The sequence below is a fragment of the Pezoporus flaviventris genome, unplaced genomic scaffold (assembly GCF_033815535.1).
Source record: "Pezoporus flaviventris isolate CSIRO_AGI_PZ_B2104156 unplaced genomic scaffold, CSIRO_AGI_Pfla_v1 ptg000006l, whole genome shotgun sequence".
NCBI classification, from domain to species: domain Eukaryota; kingdom Metazoa; phylum Chordata; class Aves; order Psittaciformes; family Psittacidae; genus Pezoporus; species Pezoporus flaviventris.
Window position 1 is genome coordinate 2,656,930 of NW_026892554.1, and position 23,743 is coordinate 2,680,672.

At 43.2% G+C, this 23,743-nt stretch overlaps 1 protein-coding gene across 3 annotated transcripts in view; it reads left to right on the forward strand.

The window, feature by feature from the left end:
- MEGF11 (multiple EGF like domains 11) overlaps positions 1-23,743 on the forward strand; it is a 265,958-nt gene that overhangs the window by 224,188 nt on the left and 18,027 nt on the right. For all 3 annotated transcript variants that reach the window (XM_061446583.1, XM_061446582.1, XM_061446584.1), the window contains 8 exons: positions 226-372; positions 3,057-3,191; positions 7,224-7,352; positions 10,212-10,340; positions 11,061-11,189; positions 13,089-13,217; positions 13,358-13,591; positions 19,664-19,782. In XM_061446583.1, coding sequence (XP_061302567.1) covers positions 226-372; positions 3,057-3,191; positions 7,224-7,352; positions 10,212-10,340; positions 11,061-11,189; positions 13,089-13,217; positions 13,358-13,591; positions 19,664-19,782 — 1,151 coding nt within the window. The remainder of the gene's footprint in view (positions 1-225; positions 373-3,056; positions 3,192-7,223; positions 7,353-10,211; positions 10,341-11,060; positions 11,190-13,088; positions 13,218-13,357; positions 13,592-19,663; positions 19,783-23,743) is intronic.

Below are 23,743 nucleotides of genomic sequence, written 5' to 3' on the forward strand. Positions count from 1 at the left end.
TGGTGCTAAGGACTGAACAGGAGCCCAATAACACCTACAGAATTCACCTCTTTGGCACTTTCTTAATTTTCACTTTATTAAGCAGATAAAAGGATAATGATTTCCTTTCCAGGCTTCTTTGTTTGCTCTGTGATGTACTGTGAAGTATCAGTCCAGCCAAATGTTTCTTTGATCAATGAGCAGATTAAGCTGTGTGAAACTTAACGTGTGCCTTTACATCTGCAGGCATCCACTGTGACAGTATCTGCACCCAGGGCCGCTGGGGACCAAACTGCTCCATCTCCTGTAATTGTGAGAACGGGGGATCCTGCTCCCCAGAGGATGGCACTTGTGAGTGTGCACCAGGATACAGAGGACCCTTGTGCCAGAGAAGTAAGATTTTCCATAGATCATAGAGTTATAGGATTGTTTGGCTTGGAAGGGACCTTAAAGCTCATCGAGTTCCAACACCCTGCCATGGACAGGGACACCTTCTACTAGAGCAGCTTGCTCCAAGCCCTGTCCAACCTGGCCTTGAACACTGCCAGGGATGGTGCAGCCACAGCTTCTCTGGGCAGGCTGTGGCAGATGTGGTGGCAGAAGCAGAGGCAGAAGTGCTCATTTATGATGCCAGGCAGAGACACAGGTTTCTGAGCTGCTTTAGCTCATGGCTTCCTAAAGGCAAAAGCTAGCAGGGATGAATACTTCCACATACCAAACTTGGCAGGATCTGGGCAAAACCAGACTTACAGTTAAGTTACGGTGGAGTACAGAATAGCTGTTAAACACAGTCAGCTATGACCCATCACATAATGACAAAATAGCAAGACAATGTTTTCTTATAGGCCAGAAACACATCAGCCTGAAATAGCTCCCGTCTGATGCTCTGCTGCTACATATTAAAATGTGCCGAGGAGATAAAAATCCTGTCATTTGCTCCATGTGGGAAGCTGTATTTTCCCCTTAGGGACTCTTAATCACTGGTGCAAACTACACTCAAGCATCTTCCTGTGTAAACAAGAAATGGGTTTGTCTGTCTTTTCTGCAGCAGCTCTTGTTCTTCCTGTAAGACGTTGTGCATGCCCAGTTCAAATATCCCCTTTGATTTCACCAGTTATACTTGACAGTAGATCACACTCATCTCTCAAAATAATTTGTAGCTGACAATTTTTATTTAAAGCCATTATAACAATGACCTCTAGCACTGCTGTAGTTAATGGCCTATAGGCATTTCCATTACAAACCCCGATTTCCAGGTGCTTCAGTGTATCTATATAGCTGTAAAACCTCTCTCCAAGGCTAAAATGTGGTGCTCAGAGCTTCCGGGAATTGGGGAAGAAATTGTTTTACAAATTTGCAACCTTAAGAGTGCAAAACTTCCAGAAGTTAATAGTTTCTGACCTTCCTGAGGTGAAAAAAAAACAGCTTAGTTTTATCAGCTGATGGCATGTAGGCTACAAGAGGCAAAGTGTGTCCCCAGTTTGCAACTCCAATAATGAGGCTGCTCCATGAGCATATTTGCTGAGAACCTAATGGGGAGAAATCTTCCTCCCCACTGGAGTGACAACAGAGAGGTCCTGTAGATGCTTCTGCTTTTGCCTTGTGTTGCTGAAATGCCTCTATATAAATATACAGTCAGGGAACACAGCTTGCTTCCACTTCTTCTGGGAAGACAGGATCAAGACTACCTTGTGAAGAGGATACCTCTGTAGGTGAAGGTAGCTTTAGCTTGCTAAGTTTGCTTTCAGAATCACTCACATTTTCCTCTTGGAGATGCCTTTAGAAACAGAATTTAGCCTATAACTTAGTACTGAAGATGATGCTCATCCAACTTGTTCTGTCTGTAATCAGGATTACATGAGACACCGGGATAGTTTACTGCTTAGGACTGCCGAAATGTCTTCAGGAATGATCCAGGTTGTTTTATAGCTTGTGCATCATCAACAAACCTGTCAGCTAAGCTCCAGCTGGAAATCTGCAGTAGTGTAAGAACCTGACACCCTCTGTGAAGAGACGAACCAAGAGAAAAACTCTCCTTAGGTGGAGAAATAGAACAGACATGATATAGTAACCACTGAGGCAGAACTATGTAACAGAGAATCACAGGAGGAAAAATAAAAACACATAAAGTCATTTTTACAGTCACTTTACAGCAATTTGACATTCCTTTGAGCTTATGTATTGCAGTGAATGTTTGGACAGTCAATGGTTTTTCATTCTACGTGTGCTTTGAAGCAACAATATGCGTTTATAAGAGCTAGTGAGCCATAATCTTGGCACTATACCTTATGTACAAATTCTATAATAATTTCAATCCAGGTTTTAATCAAATTAAACATACAGTTCATGACAAGTTTAGTCAGCTATCCGGTGTGATTACTGATGCAAATTAGGTGATTTTGTATGCTGTTACTGTAATTACCATTTTTAGAGTCTGTTCCTCACTGGGGGATGCTGCTCTGCAATGGCATGTATAAACTGACTGCCCCAGTTTAACACACCATTGAACCTAATATGTTTAGAAATCAGCTTTTGACAAGTTGTTTAGACATAAAATACTGAGGTTTTAATACACCTTCTCTGGTTTCTTAGCTTAATTTCCAAAGGAAATGGCATTCTAAGTTTCTGTTGTCTGTACAGGTATGAGGGTTTCTCTTCCTACCTGTCATAAAAGCTGTGAAATATGTGTTATTAACAATATCTGCCAGTAGGCTGTGAGGTCTTGAACATTTTAAACCCCTGTGTTTTGTAAAAGAGTTTAGCTGGAGCAGAGACTCAAACTAGTGTCAAGAGGGAGAAGCTGCTAAGAGAGCTCTGCTGTATTATTTAATAGCCAAGGAGTTGCATGAGGTAGGATGGTGTGAATGTCTGAACCACAGGAGAGCTTTACTTGGAGCTCACTCTTTATTAACATGGAATACTCCAACAAGCTTCCTAATCTCAGCTGTTCACAAAATTGTGCTTTTATAAGTTAAGAAACATTGGGTTGGGATCAAGAGAGAGAATTCTGAAGCACTTAGCAATGAGAAGAGTGGAAAGCTGTGATGGCTCATTTCGTCACTTTGTGTTGTCCCCAGTTTGTCCCCCTGGCTTTTTTGGACACCACTGCAGCCAGCCCTGCCCTCAGTGTGTGCACAGCAGCGGGCCTTGTCACCACGTGTCAGGACACTGCGACTGCTTGCCTGGATTCTTTGGTGCTCTCTGCAACCAAGGTACTGAGCCCCAGACCCCCCCCATGTCACCTCCTTTCCCAGGTTTCTGTATCTGTGACCAACCACAGGTCCCTGCCTTTTTTCCTTATTTCAGAAGTTTAAATCATAAGAAATTCTTAGCTTTAGAGGGAAAATGCAAATAGCTACTTAGTCATGCTTTCATAAATATGATGTGCTCCTGCTTTCATAAATAAAACAGGTCTGCTGCTCTGTATTGAAATGAATATGGAATGAGACACCTGCTGTAAATATATCAGCCATCCAATGGTTTCATTTCCCTTTCTGCTCAGCCTCCTGTATCCTAAGTATTGATGGCATCTTCATGTAAGAGGTGTAGATACTACTTAAGGAAAAGGCCTAATACAGATACAAAAGCCCGAACAGCCAGTTAATGCATGGAACCTTATTTACACTGTCAGGACCTGACTGGGAGTAGCTAAAATCACACGCATCCAAACACAAGTGCAGGAGACAGAAAAATTTGGAATAAGGTTGGGAAAGTGAGTTAATTTCCACAGCTGAAGAGTAGCTTCAAGTCCCCCTGATGCCCATCACCTTTCTGTGCCTTTGGAACTCAGTCTGCTCTTAACCATAGGTTTTATTTTCAGTTTTCTCCTAAAAATGCCTCCAAAATCATTTCAGTATTCTGCATTACACACTGCTGTGGGACTTTCCTATGTACAGATTTAAAGGAGGTGATTTGTAATGGCTCCTGCCCTCGTGAAGTCACCATCCCTGTAAAAATCAAACTAACACCTTTTAATGACCTGCTTTTCACTGAGGTAGGAACTGCAGACAGCACTTACACAAAATCATTAAACATAGATTAAGTATAGCCACGTTCTCATTTTCCCGTGCTGTATAGCCAGCTAAACATTGTAGCAATTACTTGGTTAAAATGAACATATTTCAGTGAATTTGTCCATTTTCTGTGAGAAGTTAGCCAGATTTCAAGTGTAACCAGGGCTAATTATCCTCTTAAGAAACCTATTTTATTTTTGCTCAGATGTTCAGCACTTCTGGTTTCCCTTTGAAATGTTGATCTATCCACCAAATTAATTGTAAAATATTCATGTCCTAATTAAAACCAATTTGTGTTGCAGTTTGTCAGAATGAGTTAACAAGTGACTTTATTTTGTAGAGAGGAAAATGCTAATTAATGGTTTCCATTAGAAAAATGTGCAAGGAGGATTTCACTTTTGAATTTTCATCTCCTCGTGCCATCTCTGTTCTGGCAGCAGGGACATTCTTCCATCACCAGCACAGGCATGCAAGGGGCTGTGTAACCTCTGAAACTGTGCAGGTTGAGGTGGTTGTGCAAAGGATTCTGAGCAGCAAACAACTAAGCAGCTGTTTTATGAATATCTTACACAATCAGGTAGCAAGATGGGTTGATAATAACTTCTTATCGCTGCTAGAACACACCTGACATCCCACGGGGCCTTTTGGAGTCCCACTTCTGGGCTTTTATGGTTAATTAACATCTCTATCTGCATTGTACAACCAGATTGCTCCTGAAGAAAGAGGTATTAGTCCTTACGTTACAGCTCCCTTTAAAAATGTTTGAGACATTTGAAGAAGTGCTTGTAGTCGGATCTCACCTCCTTAGAAGAGAGTCAGTGTGCCCGGTTACTGAAATTAATGAGAACAACCATTTTGGCAGGACAGGTTTTGTAATCCTTCTGAAGAGCATCATAGTGTATCACTGAGACAAGAGGTGCTCATACATAGGAACCCCTCTGCTAGCTCTCACTGCAGAGCCAAAGTGTTTCTTTTATAAAGTATGCCCTGTTGCACCAGTGTTTGGATCACAAATCTTTCCCTGATTCATTAGCATTCCATGCTGCAGTGCAAATCAGCTCCTATTTTAAGGAAGTCTTTTGAGAACTACTTCTTTTTGTACATATAAAAAAATCCAGCCTTCATATAAGGATGTTATCTGTCTCCATCTTAAAGATGCAACAAAAATATTGCATTGAACTGCTTTATATAGAGCTTTGGAAGTAAATACTGATGGAGCACATGTGAGAACCTAGGCTGCCAGATCATTTCAGTTTTTGCTCTTTCTGTGATATGAGGGCTTTTCTTTCCTTCTCTCTCTTTGTGTCTGTGTATTGTTCTTTTCATTGTGTCTGTATATTGTGTTTAGTTTTATCTGTTTTCAGTTAGAGAACTGTTCTGTTTAGCACACATTTTGAAAGCCCAAACCAACTTTATCAACTTCCACAGATAAGGCCATAGTTTATAGAAATGCATGCGGAACACAACAGCGTGCACGTTCTCAGGTTTCTGCCATAGTAAGAGTAGAGGATGGCATATTGTATAAAAGCAAATGAATCACAGCTCAGGATTTCAATCTATGGCTGATTCATAGTCAGGATAAATTGAGGTCACCTGCAGAGACTACTTATGAGGAAGTGAGAGGGGCTGAAGTGGTAAAACAGCTGCATAATTCAGGGAGGTGCCTTAATCACTTTTTTGACATCACTATTATTTACCAGGATACAAGTCCAGTTCCATTTGTTACATCCTTTGCAAAGATGGGCTATATGTTTTATCTTGTTTTGAAAATACATCTGTTTCTGTCAGGGAACAGAGCCAATAAGAGCACAGAAATTAAACATTTCATTTATTACCGAGCAGAGCTTTCCATCAACTTTAGCATTAAAGATTTCCAGTAAGTTGGTGGGAGGCTGGAGGTCTACATGTCTATTAATTTTATGTCACTGTGCTTAGGCTGTTGCAAGATGACTCTCAAAAAACTTTTCTTCCAACTTCAGGAGAAAGCTAGGTGGACAAACAGGAATAGATGCTGATTTTGTCAGGATGTAGCACATCTGTTTAACAGCTGTCAGTAATATATATATATATCCTTGAAAACCACATTTACAATCTAATTGAACACTTGGTACAGCAATGGGTGCTGGAGAGGAATAGGTGAACAGATGCCAAAAGACAAGCATGACATTTCAGCAGCTGGATATGTGCTGTATTTGTGGGAGTAGTCTTCCACCAGACTTACATGGCAAAAATACTTCTGGAAGAGGCAGCCTTAGTCCTGGTTTACTCTCTGCAGCGTGATTTGCATCTGTGAGATGCTGGGAGCCTGCCTCCCACCAACGCTGCTGAAAGCTGATCTTCAGCAAAGCCTAGTGAATTTACTACCAAAGGCAATTTCGGGTCTCACCACTGTTTGATCCAGAAGGAATCAGGACCATGATGAGCTAGGCACTCTGGCATGCCCAATATTGCAGCGCTATGGCTCTTTCAGCCTTTTCTTGCCATCAGCCATTTCATGGGCACTGGCCTCCTAGAACAATACCCATGGCTTGGACATTGGCCATCACACTGGGTGGTAGGATTGGCAGCTTTTGGTCCATTATTGCTGGCATTATCAGTTGTACAATACAAGGGAGGTAGGTTCTAGTGACAGACCTGAAAGTAGGAGTCCCTGTTGCTCTTCATCTTCTTGAGACTTCTTCCCGAGGCTGATCCTTAAACTAAAATATTCCTTTCCTACTTTTGTAATTCTTATTGCTGAGGCTGTAATCCTCTGGGCCAGCCTAGGACCCTATTTCAGGAATTGCACCAAGGGATCCTTTGGCCAAGTGCCCACATCAGTCCCTTCCAGCCAGGTTCCCTGTGTTTGCTGCTACACTTTGAATTCTCCTCAACTTTATTGTTTTCTTCCTCTCTTAATAAACCCTTTTCTCTGTTTTTTTTTCGCTTTTCTTCATCCTTCCATAATTCTCTTTAATAACTGTTATCTCCTAACGATATTAATTTTCCAGCAGAAAAATGGATTTCAAGATGACTTTTTTCCTGTTGTTTTTATGCCTGAGATGTAAGCGAACAAAACGGCCTTGAACACCTTATGCCTCTTCCTTCTTTCCAGACAAGCTCTGCCCATTTGGCTTCAGCAAAGAAAAATGTTGTGATTGCTTTTATCTCTAATTGCTTAACGTCAAGCCATGTGACTTCCTCATCTTCACTACGAGGAGCCTTCAGTAAACTGCCTTTTCATTTTCACAGTCTGTCCCAGTGGAAAATATGGGAAGAACTGTGCTGAGGTCTGTCAGTGCACCGAGAACGGGACCTGCAATCCGATTGATGGAGCGTGTCAGTGTTTTCCGGGCTGGATAGGGCCGGACTGTTCTCAGAGTAAGCAAAGGGTTATTTTTCTATCTCCACTTCTAAAATAACAGATTTTCCTGTTTAGTGTTCCCTGAAAGTTAAAGACAGCTTCTGGGGAAATCCCTGCAGTATTGGAGCAGCCAGTGCCTTACTCTTTATGGCTTGTTTTGTTTAATTAATCTAAGTTAGCTTTGGCTTGAGTTAATTTCTGCATTTGGAAATTGCAGAAGCTGTTACTAGCTGCTATTGCAGGAAAGGGAGGTCACAAGCTCTTATCAGAGAAGAAAGCTCTATGTGCTCCCTTTTAATTTCTAGTTGGATTCCCTTTCATTTATTTTTGAAGGAACTTTCTTTCAGCTATTACATTAGGAATTATTAACGAGTAAATGTTTGCATGTACCAGGCCCCCAGAAGTGAGAAATTAGGCAGCCGAAATATTTCTATTAAATGTAATTTAATTGTAAAAGTCAATGTGGGCTTGGAGGGATGCAGGATTTCTTCTAGAAAATTGCCCAGGTAGAAGATTGGCATTTGCTGATCCCAAAGTGTCATTTCCTGAGAGCATCCCTTAATTGAAGATAGATCACAGAGGGAAGCAATATCCTATCATTCAGAAATGTTACTTCATATTCTGGATACAACTAGCATATTAGACAGCATTCCAGAGGAAAATATATTAAACTCCAAGTGATAAAGTAGGAATCGGATAAAAACAGACGGCTGTAATTTTGCTTTTATTGTGTGTCTTCCACAGGCAGAATATTGCTGTCATTCAAAAACTGGGGTGAAAAAAAGACAGAAAACTCTACAGATTCCTCATTATATTTAGCCATGTAATTGGGAAATGACTGTTAGTCCTGTTAACCTTGAAAAATGATGGTTTCTTCCTACAGAGAGAGGCAGGCCAGTTCGGCAGCACCAATTTCCAGTTTAGCAGGCAGAAGGACCTGGCAAGAGCTGCTCTGTATTTTGGATGATCCAAGTGGGAACCTGGCTGTTTCCTTCCTCAGTTACCTTCTTGTAAAGAAAGAGTAAATCTCCCAACGTGAACCTGGCCTCACACCAGGCTCCTGCCAGCACCTGGCCTCACGTACCTGGCTCCACTACTGAGCTATTTCAGTCAGACCTCCCTCCACACCAGTTAACCTGGAATGACCGGGAGATGGAGCTGCAAAGGAGATAATTTTAGCTCTAACTCCAGAGCCAGATGTGGAGACGCTAACAGCCCCTGCAGCTCTGCCTTACAAAGGCATTGTAAAACTATTTCTGGTTGCTTATAGCATGAATACTTTAGGCCAAACCCTGTTCAGCTTTACATTGTGTGAGTTCAGTGACCTTTTGTTTGACTGACATCACGGCAGGGCTTTTTCTATTCATTCTGGCTTTAGAGATGTCTGTCATATGCCAGAAACTTGCGTTTATTGTCAGAACTGGAGCCAATGGCATACATGGAAATAGGCACCATTTCTGTACTTTCAGGTTTCCTGGGAACAGTGCCTTATTAATTCATGTCTTTAATAGGAAGCAATGGGAAGTGCTTTTTAAAGCAAAAATATAGTTGTTATATATTGAAGGGTTATCATCATTTTAGATCTTTTAGTCTGGTGCTAATAACTGTAACTTACTGCATTCACTTTTGGAGGGAGGCTTAAAATAACTTTTGAAAATGTATTAATATTGTACTTGTTGAAGTATATAATAGACCTGGAGATTTTAATTTAGTATTAGGCCCATCAACAAAAAGCAGTCTGATTTGGTGGATGGGAATTTGTACTGTAAGAAGTTTTCTTTACATTTTTACCTGAGTAGCCCTCTATGCTTCAACAGAATGTGGTAATTTTAGTAGTTGATGGCATAGCGAAAGTAACCCCTGAATAGCTGTGCTTTATTATGCAAGAATTCTGGACTATCAAAAAGAAAATTAAATTACCTCCGTCTCTTAAAGCCCTGTCTAAACTGTCTTCACAGATAAAGCCAGTAAGAATAGAGAACAGAGAGTAATGTAGTGTCAAGGGTTGCTGTTTCAGTAGTTCTCAGAGCACATCTACAGCAAAGAGCTGATCCTGTCACCTGAACCTACACAGGGAATCCTAGAATGGTTTGTGTTGAAGGGACCTTAAAGCTCATCCAGTTCCAGCCCCTGCCATAGGGGTTGGAACCTTCCACTGGAGCAGCTTGCTCCAAGCCCCTGTGTCCAACCTGGCCTTGGACACTGCCAGGGATGGGGCAGCCACAGCTTCTCTGGGCACCCTGTGCCAGCGCCTCAGCACCCTCACAGGGAAGAGCTTCTGCCTAAGAGCTCATCTCAGTCTCCCCTCTGGCAGGTTAAAGCCATTCCCCTTGGCCTGTCCCTACAGGCCCTTGGCCAAAGCCCCTCTCCAGGTTTCCTGCAGCCCCTTTAGGCACTGGAGCTGCTCTCAGGTCTCCCCTTCAGGAGCCTTCTCTTCTCCAGGCTGCCCCAGCCCAGCTCTCTCAGCCTGGCTCCAGAGCAGAGCTGCTCCAGTCCTCTGGACTCACTCCAACAGCTCCACATCCCTCTTGTGTCAGGGCCCCTGAGCTGAATGCAGGACTTGGGGGGGGGGGAGGGTCTACAAGAGTGGAGTAGAGCAGGAGAATTCCTTTCCTCAACCTGCTGGAAGAATTCCCTTGTGCCAGGGTTTGACAGTGTGGGTGAGGTGCAGGTTTGCACCTGGGTTTCAAAGCAGTCATTGGCTTGGAAGAACTGGTCATGGCCAGGGAATTGCTGCAGCCATGCCAAGCTCTGCAATGCGAAGTTCTGCCTCAGCTGGTGTCTCACAGGTCCTCCCTTTACTGCTGTTCCTTCGCAGCACTAACACACTATCATTGCTTTCTTTGTCAGCTGACAAATCTTTTTTATTTTCATAGCTTGTCCCACTGGTTTTTGGGGCCCTGATTGCTTTCATTCATGCAACTGCCACAACGGAGCAATGTGCAGCCCATACGATGGAGAATGTAGATGCACTCATGGTTGGACGGGGCTCTACTGCACTCAGCGTAAGCCTTTCAGAGACCCTGTTGTGCCAGGGAATCTGTCAAAGTATGTGCTGCTACCTCGTGTCTCTTCCAAGTATTGCAGTCTTCCCTGTTAAACCACCTGCTTTTTGCTTGTGATACCTTCACATCACCCCGACAAAAGTAGTCCTGAAGCTTTCCAAGGTGTCTTATGCCTTTGGCACTCGATAAAAGAAGCACCAACCATTTAGATTATTGATTCATTGTCAGAATTTGCACAGTCAATGTCCCTGCTTGTTAAAATCCTAGTATATGTGGTCTGGTTTAGGAAAAATGTTTGAGGTTTCTCATCCTATTAGAGCCAAATTATAGAATCATAGCTCTGTACAAAAGAGGAGATCAAATTCAGGTGAGCCTTTTAAGAAGGCTCTTTCACTTGCAAGTAATTGACTGATCTCTGGCCTTTCAGAGTTTCTGTTTAACCGTCTTCTCTCACTTCTTCAAAATGCAGCTGGTATAGATGGGTCAAGTTTTTGTTCTTCTGAAACATTTAAGAGGCAATTCTGTAAGATCTGAGAAAAACTACTTCAAGAAAATTGGCTGTCGTAGTATCTCTGCATTTAGATGATCAAATAAATGTTATTAAACATACAGAGGCTGAACATCCATAGATTTATAGGCTTACATATTTCGTACTGATAACACGTCTGAGTTGGTGTTTCAGCTTCTTTCTCAGCCTTTCCTTATTCTGATTCCTGAAAGGTTGCCCAGCTGCTTTTTATGGGAAAAACTGTGCCAACGTTTGTCAGTGTCAGAACGGAGCAGACTGTGACCACATCACTGGGCAGTGCACGTGCAGGACGGGATTTACAGGCAAACAATGTGAGCAAAGTGAGTAGCAACGTGGCTTCATTTTTCTATTGCTCCAATGGGGAAGGGTGTATTTCAGAATTCTTTGCAGAAACAGGCTCTTAAATGAGGTGTTGATGTCAGCAAGGCAGCAGCCCCAGGCACCTTATATAATCCACTGGGAGAAGGCAGCATCTCCTGAATGCTGCATAGTCCTAGAATAAAGAAATATAGTGAATCCCCTGCAAATTAGGCCTTTCCATTCCAGCCTAAAGTTAGGTGAGGTAAAAGCAGATCAATGCACTCAGTGCTGACTGGATGTCACCTTCCCAAACAACTTGTACCTAATTAATAGAAAAATGTAAGCTGCACCACAGAATCCTGGAATGGTTTGGGTTGGAAGGGACCTTAAAGGTCATCCAGTTCCAATTCACGGTCATCTTTTCTTTTGCACACAATTGCACTCAGCAAAGCATGTGTCTCAGGGCCAAGTTTGCATGCTCATGTGGGGGTTACACCTGGCATCACTGTAACTCTGTAAGTGCCCAACTTACTGTGAATTTGTGTGCGCCCTTACTGCAACCAGAAATAAAACAGGAAACTAAAAAGTTCCATAGCAGACTCGCATCATAGCAGAATTTACACAAGAAGCTCCATTTATAATTTGACTTTGTACAAAGCCTGAGGTTTTCTATCCATACTGCAAATGTAATTATTTGTTCTTCTACTATTTAATTTAGAAGCATCCCTTCATCAAGGCTCCTTCTTTCACAGAATCCTGCTGAATGGGCAGTCACACTGCATTGCAGATGAAATGCCTAAATGCAGTTATTGTTTCTGTGGTACAGTCCAAAAATGTAGGCCTCATTCATTTTAAGTAGGCTACAGGCTAACACCAAAGTGAGCATTAATGGTAATAATTTCATTTTTCCTTGTTTGAGGACCTGCAGGTGGAACAAAGAGACATAACTTTAATACACTGCAAATCATCATACAGATACTAGCTACTGTTTATGACTCAGTATTAAATTTTGCCTGCTATAAGTTACTTGGAGACTGACATTGGGAAGGTATCATCATGCTATGCAAAACTTTTGCAGTGACACACAAGAAGTCATATATTAAAACAAAGAAAGAAGAACCATAGGAAGGGTGCATGCATCCAGTAATGTGCCTTCTCCATAGAAGCAAGTAGGATGTGACAGAAGTTGTTTCTTTCAATTTATTATTGAATAGTGCCTGAAGAAGTATAGTAAGCTGCCTACAGATTTATTGTAATAGCCCATCATGGTAACTGTGTGAATAAATTTCACAGCTGGACATTCAATCATTTTGCCTTTGATAGAAATACAAAGACAGGATAGAAATTTTTTCTATATTAGGAACCCTAATACAGAAGCGGAGCAAATCACACCATTCAGATTCTCAATTCTGTAATTCCACCTACAATGTTATATTCACCTTCTAGCCCTGGTAGGGATAAGTATGAAAACATGTGAGATTTATTTGCTGAAAGTCTATTGTGTTCACATAGAGGTACATTAAAACTTTGCTTTCCAACCTTCCCAAATACACAGAGTTGGTGCAGAATGCTATGCTCTTTCAAGATGTTGTCTGCAGCTTCTGAGCTCCTGCCCTGTTAAATTCTGTACACGTGATGTGTATTTTTTAGGCTTTTAAAGCTTCTGTACCTATTATTGGTTTCATCCTCAGAAAGTCTTATATGACTTTTCCAGAAAGTTATAGTTCAATAAGTAATACCCCAAACTGTACACTAAGGACGTTTATCTCCTGCTTTGAAAGATTACTAATCCAACACCAGGGTGTTATCCTAGAGACACTGAAACCAGGCAGACTTTTCTACTGAATTTTCCATGGCAAGCATTTCACTCATTCCTGAAATAAACAGAGTTCTTTCCAATCTTTTCTTTGGCTTCCCAGAGTGCTCACCGGGAACATTTGGTTATGGTTGCAAACAACTGTGTGAATGCATGAATAATGCTACGTGTGACCATGTCACAGGTACTTGCTACTGCAGTCCAGGCTTCAAAGGAATCCGATGTGACCAAGGTACAGTGAAATTCTGCCTGTAAGATCTCTCTCTTTTTCTCTCTCTCCCCTTCCAATGATGTACTTGCTTTCAGGAAATAGTGTTTCAAAGATGAAATGCATGATTCAATTTACAGTGTGTTATGAATTACTTTTAACAGCGGCTCTTATGATGGAAGAATTAAACCCCTATACTAAAATTAGCCCTGCTCTTGGATCAGAGAGGCACTCAGTGGGAGCAATCATTGGAATTATTATTCTCCTTCTAATTATTATGGTCTTGCTGGCACTGTTTGTGTGGTATCGACGGAAACAGAAGGAGAAGGGCCATGACATGCCAAGTGTATCTTACACCCCAGCCATGAGGATGACTAATACAGATTACTCACTTTCTGGTAAGGGTCTTTTTATGTTAATCAAATACAGACTCACATTACTGTATGTTGGAGAAATATAAGCTTCTGTGATGTATAAAATGCGTTACTGAGCCTCAGAAATGTTACTTCTGTTCTTCTCCTGAATACTGTGATCATTTAACACTTAACAGGGACAGGAAACCAAATATAACTGCTTTATATATGAAAATTTAGTTAATCTGATACAGGATATACCTAAGCAAGAAATATGCTGCATGGAATACATCAACTCCACTTTTTAAATGGGCTGCTATTGCAGTGCAGAGAAGTTTTCCCTTTGTGAAACCCTCAGAAGACTTTTTTAGCTTGAGGAATGGAATTGAATGGGTCAATCGTAAGGTTTTATTTTTGTCTGTGTTGCAGTTAGTGATTCGAGGCATCCTGTTTGCTGTCACTTCCTTCTGTGTGCAGCCCAATCCCCATCATCTAGGCAGCTGATGTGGATTTTCTTCACAGGAGCTGATGAAAGCAGGCAAGAAGAAGAGGAAGGCTCTTTAAGATCATAAAAAATCATACTGACACCACATTTCTTGCTTCTTTCTATCTTCTGGTACTGCTATGGAGGACAGTTTTTCTCGGCAGATTGGGTAAACTTTGGAGGGTGAGATCTCCCTTAACACTGTCATTCCTCTGCCAGTCTCAGATAGGATGCCAGACCAAGAAATGGCTTCACCTCCTTCCCGTTTCCTCTGTTCCTACTGGGGAAGATGGGGGGCTTTCTGCTGAGCACCATTGACTAAACCCATATTTAGGCCACTCAGGCCTGTACTAGAGCATTCATTCTTCTGAGAGCTACAAGATGGGGAAAAAAGCTCAGCCTTGGACTTGCTCCCATTGCCTCTTATTTTTTAATTTGGGCTTTGTAGGCTCTTGCTTAAGCCGCCCATTTGGGTAAGAAATAGATGCAAGTGCTGCCAGAGAGGGCTTGTCTGATCCTCGGCTAGTTGCCAGCACAACTTGGCCTGAAATTTGTCATTTCAATATCATTTGAAGAGCCAGACCACGAACATGCAAAAGGCAACTGTGGCACATCTCAGCAGCAGCGAGGCTCCGAGTGCCGAGAGAACAGATCGCAGCCACTGGCATGGAAAAATGTGCTGAACTCCTCAGCGATCCATTCCTTTCCTATTGGCACTGTATCCATTTGTTGACAAAGCCTGCTACACCTCATTTATTGCTGTGCTTTTCTCATTAATGTATGTGTAACCCAGCATGCTTGAGAGGCACAACTTAGAATCATCGGAATAAGGAGAGGAATATTGCTGGGAGTTCCTGACTGCAGGAATTGACCTCCTCCTTTCAGGCAAGGGAGGAAAAATCCCTCAGTTGTTTTTTCTCCATGTTTTACTATGAATGGAGACTTCCCCATCAACCTGATGGTATCCCAGCCTGACACTGCACAAGTCCAAAGAAAGGTTAACGCTGAGGAAGGATTCTCTCATCCTTTGAAGCTATCACAGCCAGATGACTTTCCTCCTCTGCCACAGAGAGAAAGCCACTGTATTTGAAGATGCTGGCAGCCCAGGACTGTCCTTTCAGGTTCTGTCTTTATGGGTAGTGCATCTCCCTATACAACATTCTTCACATTTCTTTCAGGGGCAGCCACCTATCCCAGAGCTCCTGATGCCACTTGATACTTCAGTACTTGAGCTAAAAACAGAGATCTGGGGATGGCTGAATCCCTGGATACATCATAACTATCTGAGAGATCCCATCCTTCAGCTGCATTGAACATGGGATCTCTTCTGGAGCTTGGGCAATGACAATGAATTTAATTCTTGCCCTCGAGATATTGCTGCTCTGTGTCAGCTTAGTTTGTAAAAAACCTGAAGAACCAGGTCCTTGCAACCTGGAACAGCACAAGGTCAGTGGTGCTGCATGGGCTTTTCTAGAAAGAAATTGGATAATGGCTCCTTCCTCTTCATCTCAGGCAGTGATGGAGATGCAGTGACTGGGCCTTTTCTTCCTCCTTTCTTTCTCTGTGCAGTCCTTGTAGCAATATAAGTTTTATCATTCAGGAAGCTGCAGCTGAGTAGGGTCAGCCATCTCTGGAGGTCATGAGATCTTGGAGAGGAAGACTGAGTTAGAAATCGCACTGCTCCATCTCCATCCCATTATAAATTGTCTGCAGGTATCAGTATTGTTTCAAGTTTTGGTCTGGTTTATAAGGGTATTTACAACTTCTAGACAAGGGCTCCTGAAAGCTCCCTGCCAAATTCTGACTGTTCTCCAGTGCATTCCCCTACTAAAACATTCTACCCATCAGTAACCTTCCCAGCTTTGGCCTTACTCTATGCTGTTTTCAGCCTTTCACCTCTGTAGAGCAGAAAGACAGAAAAGGTGCTGACATGCACCCATCAGCAAATGGAGAGATGGATACTGAGACAAGGTCACAGATAAGAAATAGAGGCTCACAGCATGGATGGATGGCAACAGGACGTGTGTAAATGAGTGCATGTGTGCATTTGTGGGTTGCAGACCATGCTGAAGGACAGTAGCAATTACATAGAGGTAACAGGGATTTCAACCTTCACCTGGAGTTTCTTATGTGGATTAAGGGCAGAATGCTATGCAGATGTACTTGTCCAATTAATATAATCCTGGTTGAACCCATGGACTCCAGCAGAATTCCACCTGAGCAAAGACTGCAGTATCCAGTCCTGTACGGGTTGTACCACTATGGCAAGCCTGACCCATCACTGTTGTTCTTTAGCTTGTTTACTCTTGTTAGGGTAGTCTTATTATTGTTGCTTCTGAATAGAGTCACATACAGAGATCCCTGGCTCCTGGAGGCAGTAATTTCTTCCAGCACATTAATTTATTTCTGGAGGATGTTTTTGGTCTTTACGTCCTCAGCTCTTCTGATGCTGATAATCCTTGCATGTGTGTGAGAGAGATTATAAGGGAGAGGAGCCCCCTGGGCAGCCCTTAGATTCTTTTGCGTTTGTGGATGAATGATGTGGCAGCAAAACAAACACTCTGCCAAGCAGCCAGTGGGAAAGAAAAACCATCCACGCTGGGAGAGCTCAACCACACAGCACATGGATCTGAGAGCAGACTTTCCCAAACGAGCCTGCAATCAAAATGGTGCTCCCCAGCACGAGAACAGTACACTGCACCCAGCCAAGGGTTTTAAAGTGCAGGTTGTTAATTCAAGGAGATGGGGACAGAAAGGAAAAGTATGCAGTGCTGGAAAGCTGCAGACACTTCTTTTCAGTACTTTCACAGAGACTTGGTTATGGACTGAGGTAATGCTTGAGGTGTTTTCAGAGTCTTAAACTCAGCCTATGCTGAGAGCCAAAACCTAAATAGAGCATCATGGATCCTGCACCCTAGACAAGGTGTTTACAGAAGTGATCTGCAGACGATAAGTAGTAGGAGGTGGCAGCAAACCTTCCTGCTTGGAACCTTCGGCCACCCCACTTAACACCCTGTATGGCTGGATAAGATATCGAAGAAGAAAACAGTTCCATTTTGCATCTTGGGCTCTTTGGGTGTGTATTTCATGCAGGGTGCTTACTTATTCCCTATCTTCATGGCTGGCCTTATGCCCGATTTCCACACCCCCCTGCCCTGCTGCCACTGCAGGGATGGGACCAGGGCTCTTGGTGTCACCACACAGCCCTGCTCGGAGCACAAGCTCACTCTTTCAAGTGACAGTGTCCTGGCCTTCATCCAGACCTCCTGGGTCTTCCACTGAAGCACAGCCTCAGGCTTGAGGGGCTCACAGCCGGGCCTTGCCATCATGGATCCCTTCCCAGGACTGATCTCCCCATGTTAACGTTAACCTTTGGGCTTTTTCTGGTTTAATTTAAATAATTTCCTTTTTTTCTTAAGCATTGAAGTCTCTGCTTGCTCTTCAGAGCAGAATAAAATTCTCATCTTTGAGAAGAGAGAGGGTTTTGTGGGTTGTTTTATTTTATTTTTTAAACTGGGATCGCATTAGATTTGAATGTGATGTATTTCCAGCCAGCAGTTATAAGAGCTTCATGAATAAATGTGTAGAAAATGGACTGTGCTATCAAGGTAAATCAGCCTGGGTAGGTACTTAACTATCGACCAAATGGAACTGTGTAGAAGGAGTAATGCTGAGTGTATGGTGCTGCATGCAATGAAGGAAGAAAAGATTTTTGGTGTTGCAGCCTTGTGTACGAGCCCAGGTTCATTAATTCAGAGATGTGCTACATAGTAGGACAGGCTGGTAGGCTTCTCCTTCTGCTCATTTCAGGTGCTCAAAACAAGCTAGGGCCAGATAAGCTGGGTGTGAACTTGTAATGTGTCAGCTGCCTCACAGGAACTGTCGGTGTGTGCCCTTATCTTGCAGCAAAGGCAGTGGACTGTGCCTCTTCCTTGGAGCTGGTCCTTCCTGCCTGCAGCTGAGAGAGGGCATTGACAGATAAGGGAAGGGGGAAGGCAGAGCTGAGAGCTGGTGTGACTCAGCCATCAACACTCACCTACAAATCCAAAAGACATGGATTCAAGTGTCTATATTTAACTGGGAGCGCAGGTTGTGAGAAGGATGGATGAGCTCTGCTCCCCTGGGGAGCTGCCAAGCCCTCCTTAGCAGGTTCGAGGCTGTTTGTGAGCAGCTGTGTTTGCCATGGGCACACAGTGTTTGGGTTTCAGCCCCAGTTCTCATTATTTCAAGAGATATCTGTTTCTTGTTAATTCTACTGCAAATATCACACAGTGATAGTGAGGGGACATGGCAGAGCCCTGGCAGCCTGGCTGCTGTGCTGGGCAGTGGCTAGCTGAAAGGAGTTAAATGCAATGACTGTAGCTCTGGAATCACATCCTAATCAGAGGTTCAGAAAATAGCTAGTACTAAAAGGCTCTGCACTTAGTACCACATAGAGCTGACCTCAGAAATGGCTCTGCATGTTTCAGCAGAAAGTAAATGCTCAGTCAGATACGTATGTGCCTGGGCAGTGTCCTCTCAGCTCTGTGCCAGAGTGGGTCTGGAATAGCCACCCTGCAGATAAAACCACTTATTCAAAATGGGATATTTTGCATTAAATTAAGCTAAATCTAGATCTCCACAAGATGTCAGCAAAGCAAAGTGCATGCTCACAGGAATGCAAACGCAGAGGGCAAGGAGAGGCTGATGGTGACTCCCGCAGGCAGTGCCGGCCAGGTCCATGTCCTTCCTCACCCATCGGCTGCCAGACATCACTGGTGATGGGCACAAACAGCCACCCCAGCACCTCATTACCCTTTCTGTGTGAAGGTGTTCCCTGTAACTAACCTTTCCACCTACAGTTTAAGCCCATGGTTTATTAAAACCCATTCATTTACTTCTTACAGGGCATGGCTATTCAAACGATGCTGCTTCTCCTCCTTTCTTCTGATGGTACCTTGAAATATTTATCAATTTGTTATTAAGCTGGAACCTGCTTGGGATTGATGTTTGCATTAGAAGTGCCAGTGTAAATATGATGCCTTTCTTGATAAATTAATTTCTTTGGTAATGTGTTGGTAAGTTAAAGTGAGGAAATAGATGAAATGTCTCTAAGCATAACACTGTAACTGCCCAGCTTTGCCTTTCAGTGCTGCAGCTTTCTGGTTTTCTAAGTCTTCACACAAAAAGCTATGTAAAATGGTTTGGACTCCTTGGTATGGTTATAGCACCTGAATTTCTAACATTAACTCCCTTTTTTGTGTCAAATTAATTGTTTCACAACTCCAAGGGTTATTCACAACAGTAGCTCTTACATGTGTTTAAGCAAGAAACTGTGTTGCAGCCATGCATTTCCTGAGTTTTGCATTTCTTCCCTCACCTGCAAAGCAGCTGGACTGCCAGGAATTACTTTTTAAGACCTTCAAAAAGATAACACTGCATTAATTAAATAATTTGCTTTTTCTACCCTATAGTAATGTTAATAGTCCAGATTCACACCATGGTAATGCAGGATAGATTTCATCTGCAGATGTTCAGTAACAGCCAGTGCTCTAACAAATTGTTCTAAGCTAGATCATCTCTACCATGCTTTCAGTTTCTTAAGGATCATAATGGCTTCCAAAATACTTTGTGATGACTTGTTTTCTCCCCAGATGTATCTCAAGGTAGCGGCAGTGTACATTGCTTTTCCAATCCAAGCTACCACACTCTCTCATGTGGTGTGACTTCACGCTTCTTTACCAGTAATCTGGATGGAAACAGCTCCAGTAAGGTAGATATCATCCCACCCCACTGTAGCAATGTTCTTATCGGTTCAAGGAAATCAACCAAAGCAATGCCTGTTGGATCCTCTGGTCTGCCAGCATTATTTAAAACCCCAGGGCAGCAGCTCCTGACACGGGAGCTCTAACAGACACAAAAAGGGTCTGCTTTCTGTGTGTCTTCGTAATCTCTGTGCGTGGTAACCGGAGTTCAGCACATGCCTGTCTGGGTCAATAGTGCTAGTGTCTAGCACTGTAAGGTATGTTTGCTTCTCAGAGAAGATAGATAACTAGAGTAATTATCCATTAATGTAACAAAAGTAAATCAATGCAGCATTAAGTCAGTAAATCTAACTTTGCTTTGTTTCCCAGATCGGTATACACACAGATTCCCTGCTGACACAGACAAGTAGATAGATGCAAGAAGGTACCTAGGGTGCTTCTGAGCACTGTTCTCATCCAGGGGCATTCTGAGAGCTATTCAGACTGTATTGCTCAAACATCTGAGAGTTACTTACCTCATGTGTCTGTTGATTCCCTAGGACCATCCATGGACAACACTGTCACTCCATTCACCATGTTAGCAATAGATTCAGATACAGGAAGTAGTAAGACAGCTCTTCCTTTTAGAGCCTTAATAAACCAAGGTGGGGCAAAGGATAGGGGGCAGAGGAAAAAAGGAAATGCATTTGATCCCATCAAGGTTGTCAGCTTTAAAACTGATGGTACTTGCAGGCTGTGTCACCTTAATCCAAATGTAGCTCTGTTAACTGGAAAGCCATGAGAACAAGATTAATGCAAACAAAAAAAGACACTATTGGATGAGACAGGGAATGCAAAACTATTTCTCCACGTGCTCCTGTAAGTCATTCCTTGGTTATTAAAAGAAAAACTCATTAAAATGTAATAAAAAGGCTGGCTCCAGAGATTTCTCAGAGAGAAGTTTAGACAGATGTGTAAATACATTTTCCAATGTAGGTGGTCCCCTTGCATAGTGCAGTATTTTTCCCCAGATTGGAAGTGAAAGCGTTCATAATGTCAAATTCAGGATGAGCACCAGGAGTGTGGATCTGGACCACTAATCCTGTTGCAGTCATTTAGATGAATTCAGAAAAGGTCAAAGCAAGCACCCACCCTGATTTCCCAGCCTGCAGTGCATCTTGTCACAGAGCTACTTGAAATACTAAGCTGCAGAAAAGGTTTAAAACCCAAGTGGTGCATTTTGAGCCTGGAAGCTGCTCACCCTGCTGTAGTACTGTTACCAGCAGTCAGTCAGATCAGGTTGTCCTGATCTGGTATTTTCAGGGCACTTATCAAAATATATGGCCTGTAGATCTCCCACCATCTTACTTATTCATGAGAATGCTTTACAGTACTGAATAGCTGAGGATGGCCAAAAATAAGCTGCTTCTGCCTGTGCAGTTCTCCAGCCAAGTAAGACAGAAGAGCATCTAAAGCCCCTAATGGCTGCCTTAACGAGTTTCATTCCCAAATCAGTTTGCCTGGTGCCATTCCCACTTTCTCAGGGAAATGTGCACAAGGTGTACTTGGAGGATTCACTTCTTTCTAGTGCCAGCTGGGGTCACAAAGGAAGCAGCACAGATGCAGGATGAGGAATCTCTGAACTGCTGAGCCAGAGCCCTGGGTGTGTTTTCCTCCCTGTGCTCAAAGGAGATCATGCCTTGAGGCAATGGACTGGAGCCATTCCTCTATCACTTCTTTCAGAGAGACAGCTTGAGCAAGGTACAAAGACGGCAGTGGGGAGATGCAGCCGTGCTCCAGTTTGAGAAGGCTTTTTCTCTCTTGTGCTCCCCCTGCCCCTCTTGTCCTCTCTTTCTGTGTCTTATTCTGCCCTTTCTCTCCTCTTCCCTTGGTGTCCTTTCCACTCTGCTATTTTTGTGGGTTTTTTTCTTCTGTTCTTTTGTGTGTACCTCGCTGGGGAAGCGAGGTGGGTGAGGATGGCTGATAGCAGGAGCTAAAAGGTCCAGCATTGCACCGAGGACCACAGTTTGGGAGACGGGTTTGTCTTCATAGGAAGGGAGCAGAGCCAAGCCTTCCTGCATCTCTTCTAGAACCAGTGGGAGGTGTCTCACCTCTTCTCCCCTCTGCCAGACAGACTTTTGGCCGCTGCTCAGGACCCTACGCATGTCCTGAAGGTAAAACCTTTGAAGTTGCTGAGAGACAAGTGTGAGTGGAGGCATTAAAACCCTCCTGGTGTATACAGGGGCTGGTTAGTTGTGCTAGTGGAGTGCTCAGACTGGAACACATGCAGGCAAAAAAGCAAGTGGGAGGATAAGGGGGAGCGTATGAAGAGAGACTAAAAAAGGCTTGGCTTCTTTTATCCAGCAAAATGAATGCTGAGAGGGAGTTTGATTGCCATCTATAAATACGGCGAGGTAAACACTAGGAGGGAGAAGAGCTATTTGAGTTAGATGACAGGGCTGGCATGAGAACAAATGAGGATGAACTGGCCATGAATGCATCGAAGCTGGAAATTAGATTTCTAACATCAGATCAGTGAGATTTTGGAATAGTTTCCCAGTAAGCCTAATGGGACAAAGAAATCGGATTACAGTTAAAATGGAGCTTGATCAGCCATCAAAGTGATTATGTGCCTGGTGTTTGCAGTAAAAGGTGGCTGGTCACGGGGACTCTGTGATCAAAGCCCTTCCAGCCTTATGTCCCTAAAGCCTGCTCCAGCTGCCAGCAGGAGTCTGCAGGGCTGAGCTTTGTCTCTTGTGTAAGGTCCAGGAGAATCATCATTGGAGTTAAGGAGGAGGAACTAGCAGCACCTCACTACAAGTAAAGGCTTTTCCCATGTGAGTGAGCTTGCAAAGTCAGCTTGGGTGAAATGCTGGCCCTGCCATAGTCAATATTTTACTATCAGTGAAACCAAAATTTGACCTTTATTTATTAGCTCATACAAGTGACTTTGGCTTTTATTCTTATGCCATGTGCAAGTAATAATGATGCTGCAAGGAGCATCATGCATGAACTCGAGTGAAACTGTGCCACAGAATTACTGCACCAAAATTTTCCACAGCAGGCAGAGATCCACACTCACTCCATACCCATGTCTTCACATCAGAGCTCTCATTGTTTGAGTTGAAGACCAGTTTGAGTTCTCAGCTGCTGAGAACCTGTTGTGATCAGAGGGGGGTCGGTGGGACCATTCACAGAACCACTCCCTATGCTGCAGTGCCAGCTCTGTGTTTGAGATTCGAATTGTGCATGAACAGAAGCGTGTATCCACAAAAGGCTGCCAAAGCTTGTGAAGAATACTCTGTATAAAGCATGAGGCTGCTGCCCTGGTGTGTCACAAGCAAATGGAGAATTCTCACTCTGTGCCTTTGCAGAGCTTTTAATTCCACCCTTGCTCCCTACCGAAGGAGAACAGCATCACAGCTACAGTCCAGGTGCTGCTGGCTTCTACAGACATCATAAAATTCAATTGCTATTAGATGTCCTGAATGTTTAAAGCCAGCAGATTCCCATCTATTAAAAGAAGTTCTAAATTCTACCAAAGACTTCACATAAAATTAGAAACTGCAAAACAGAGGTCGCTGGATATGGTCTGACTGGATGTCACCCAGCTAATAAAAAGGAGTTCAGCTGCAGAAAGTATCATTAAAGTGCCTTTAACTAAAACTTGTCCAAGGAAAAAAGACTGCAAATACAGAATTGCTGCAGAGTGTTCAGGATGCCCATCTGAAACAGGGGCTTGGACCATGGAAACCTGAAGTCAGTAGTCAGGGAAATTGATGGCAAAGCTCTTACCGATCGCTGTCCTGGAGGATAAAGGAGGATGGAGTTCCTGCCAGCACTTCTTTACCTAATCACCACGGACTTCTTTAAAAACCCAAGCATTGACAAATGGCATGTTGGTGACCAGCTTGCCACCGGGATCCATCCAGCTATTTCAGATGGGCAGGTAATGATTTGGCTTTACTCATGCTAACACCTCGTTGATCT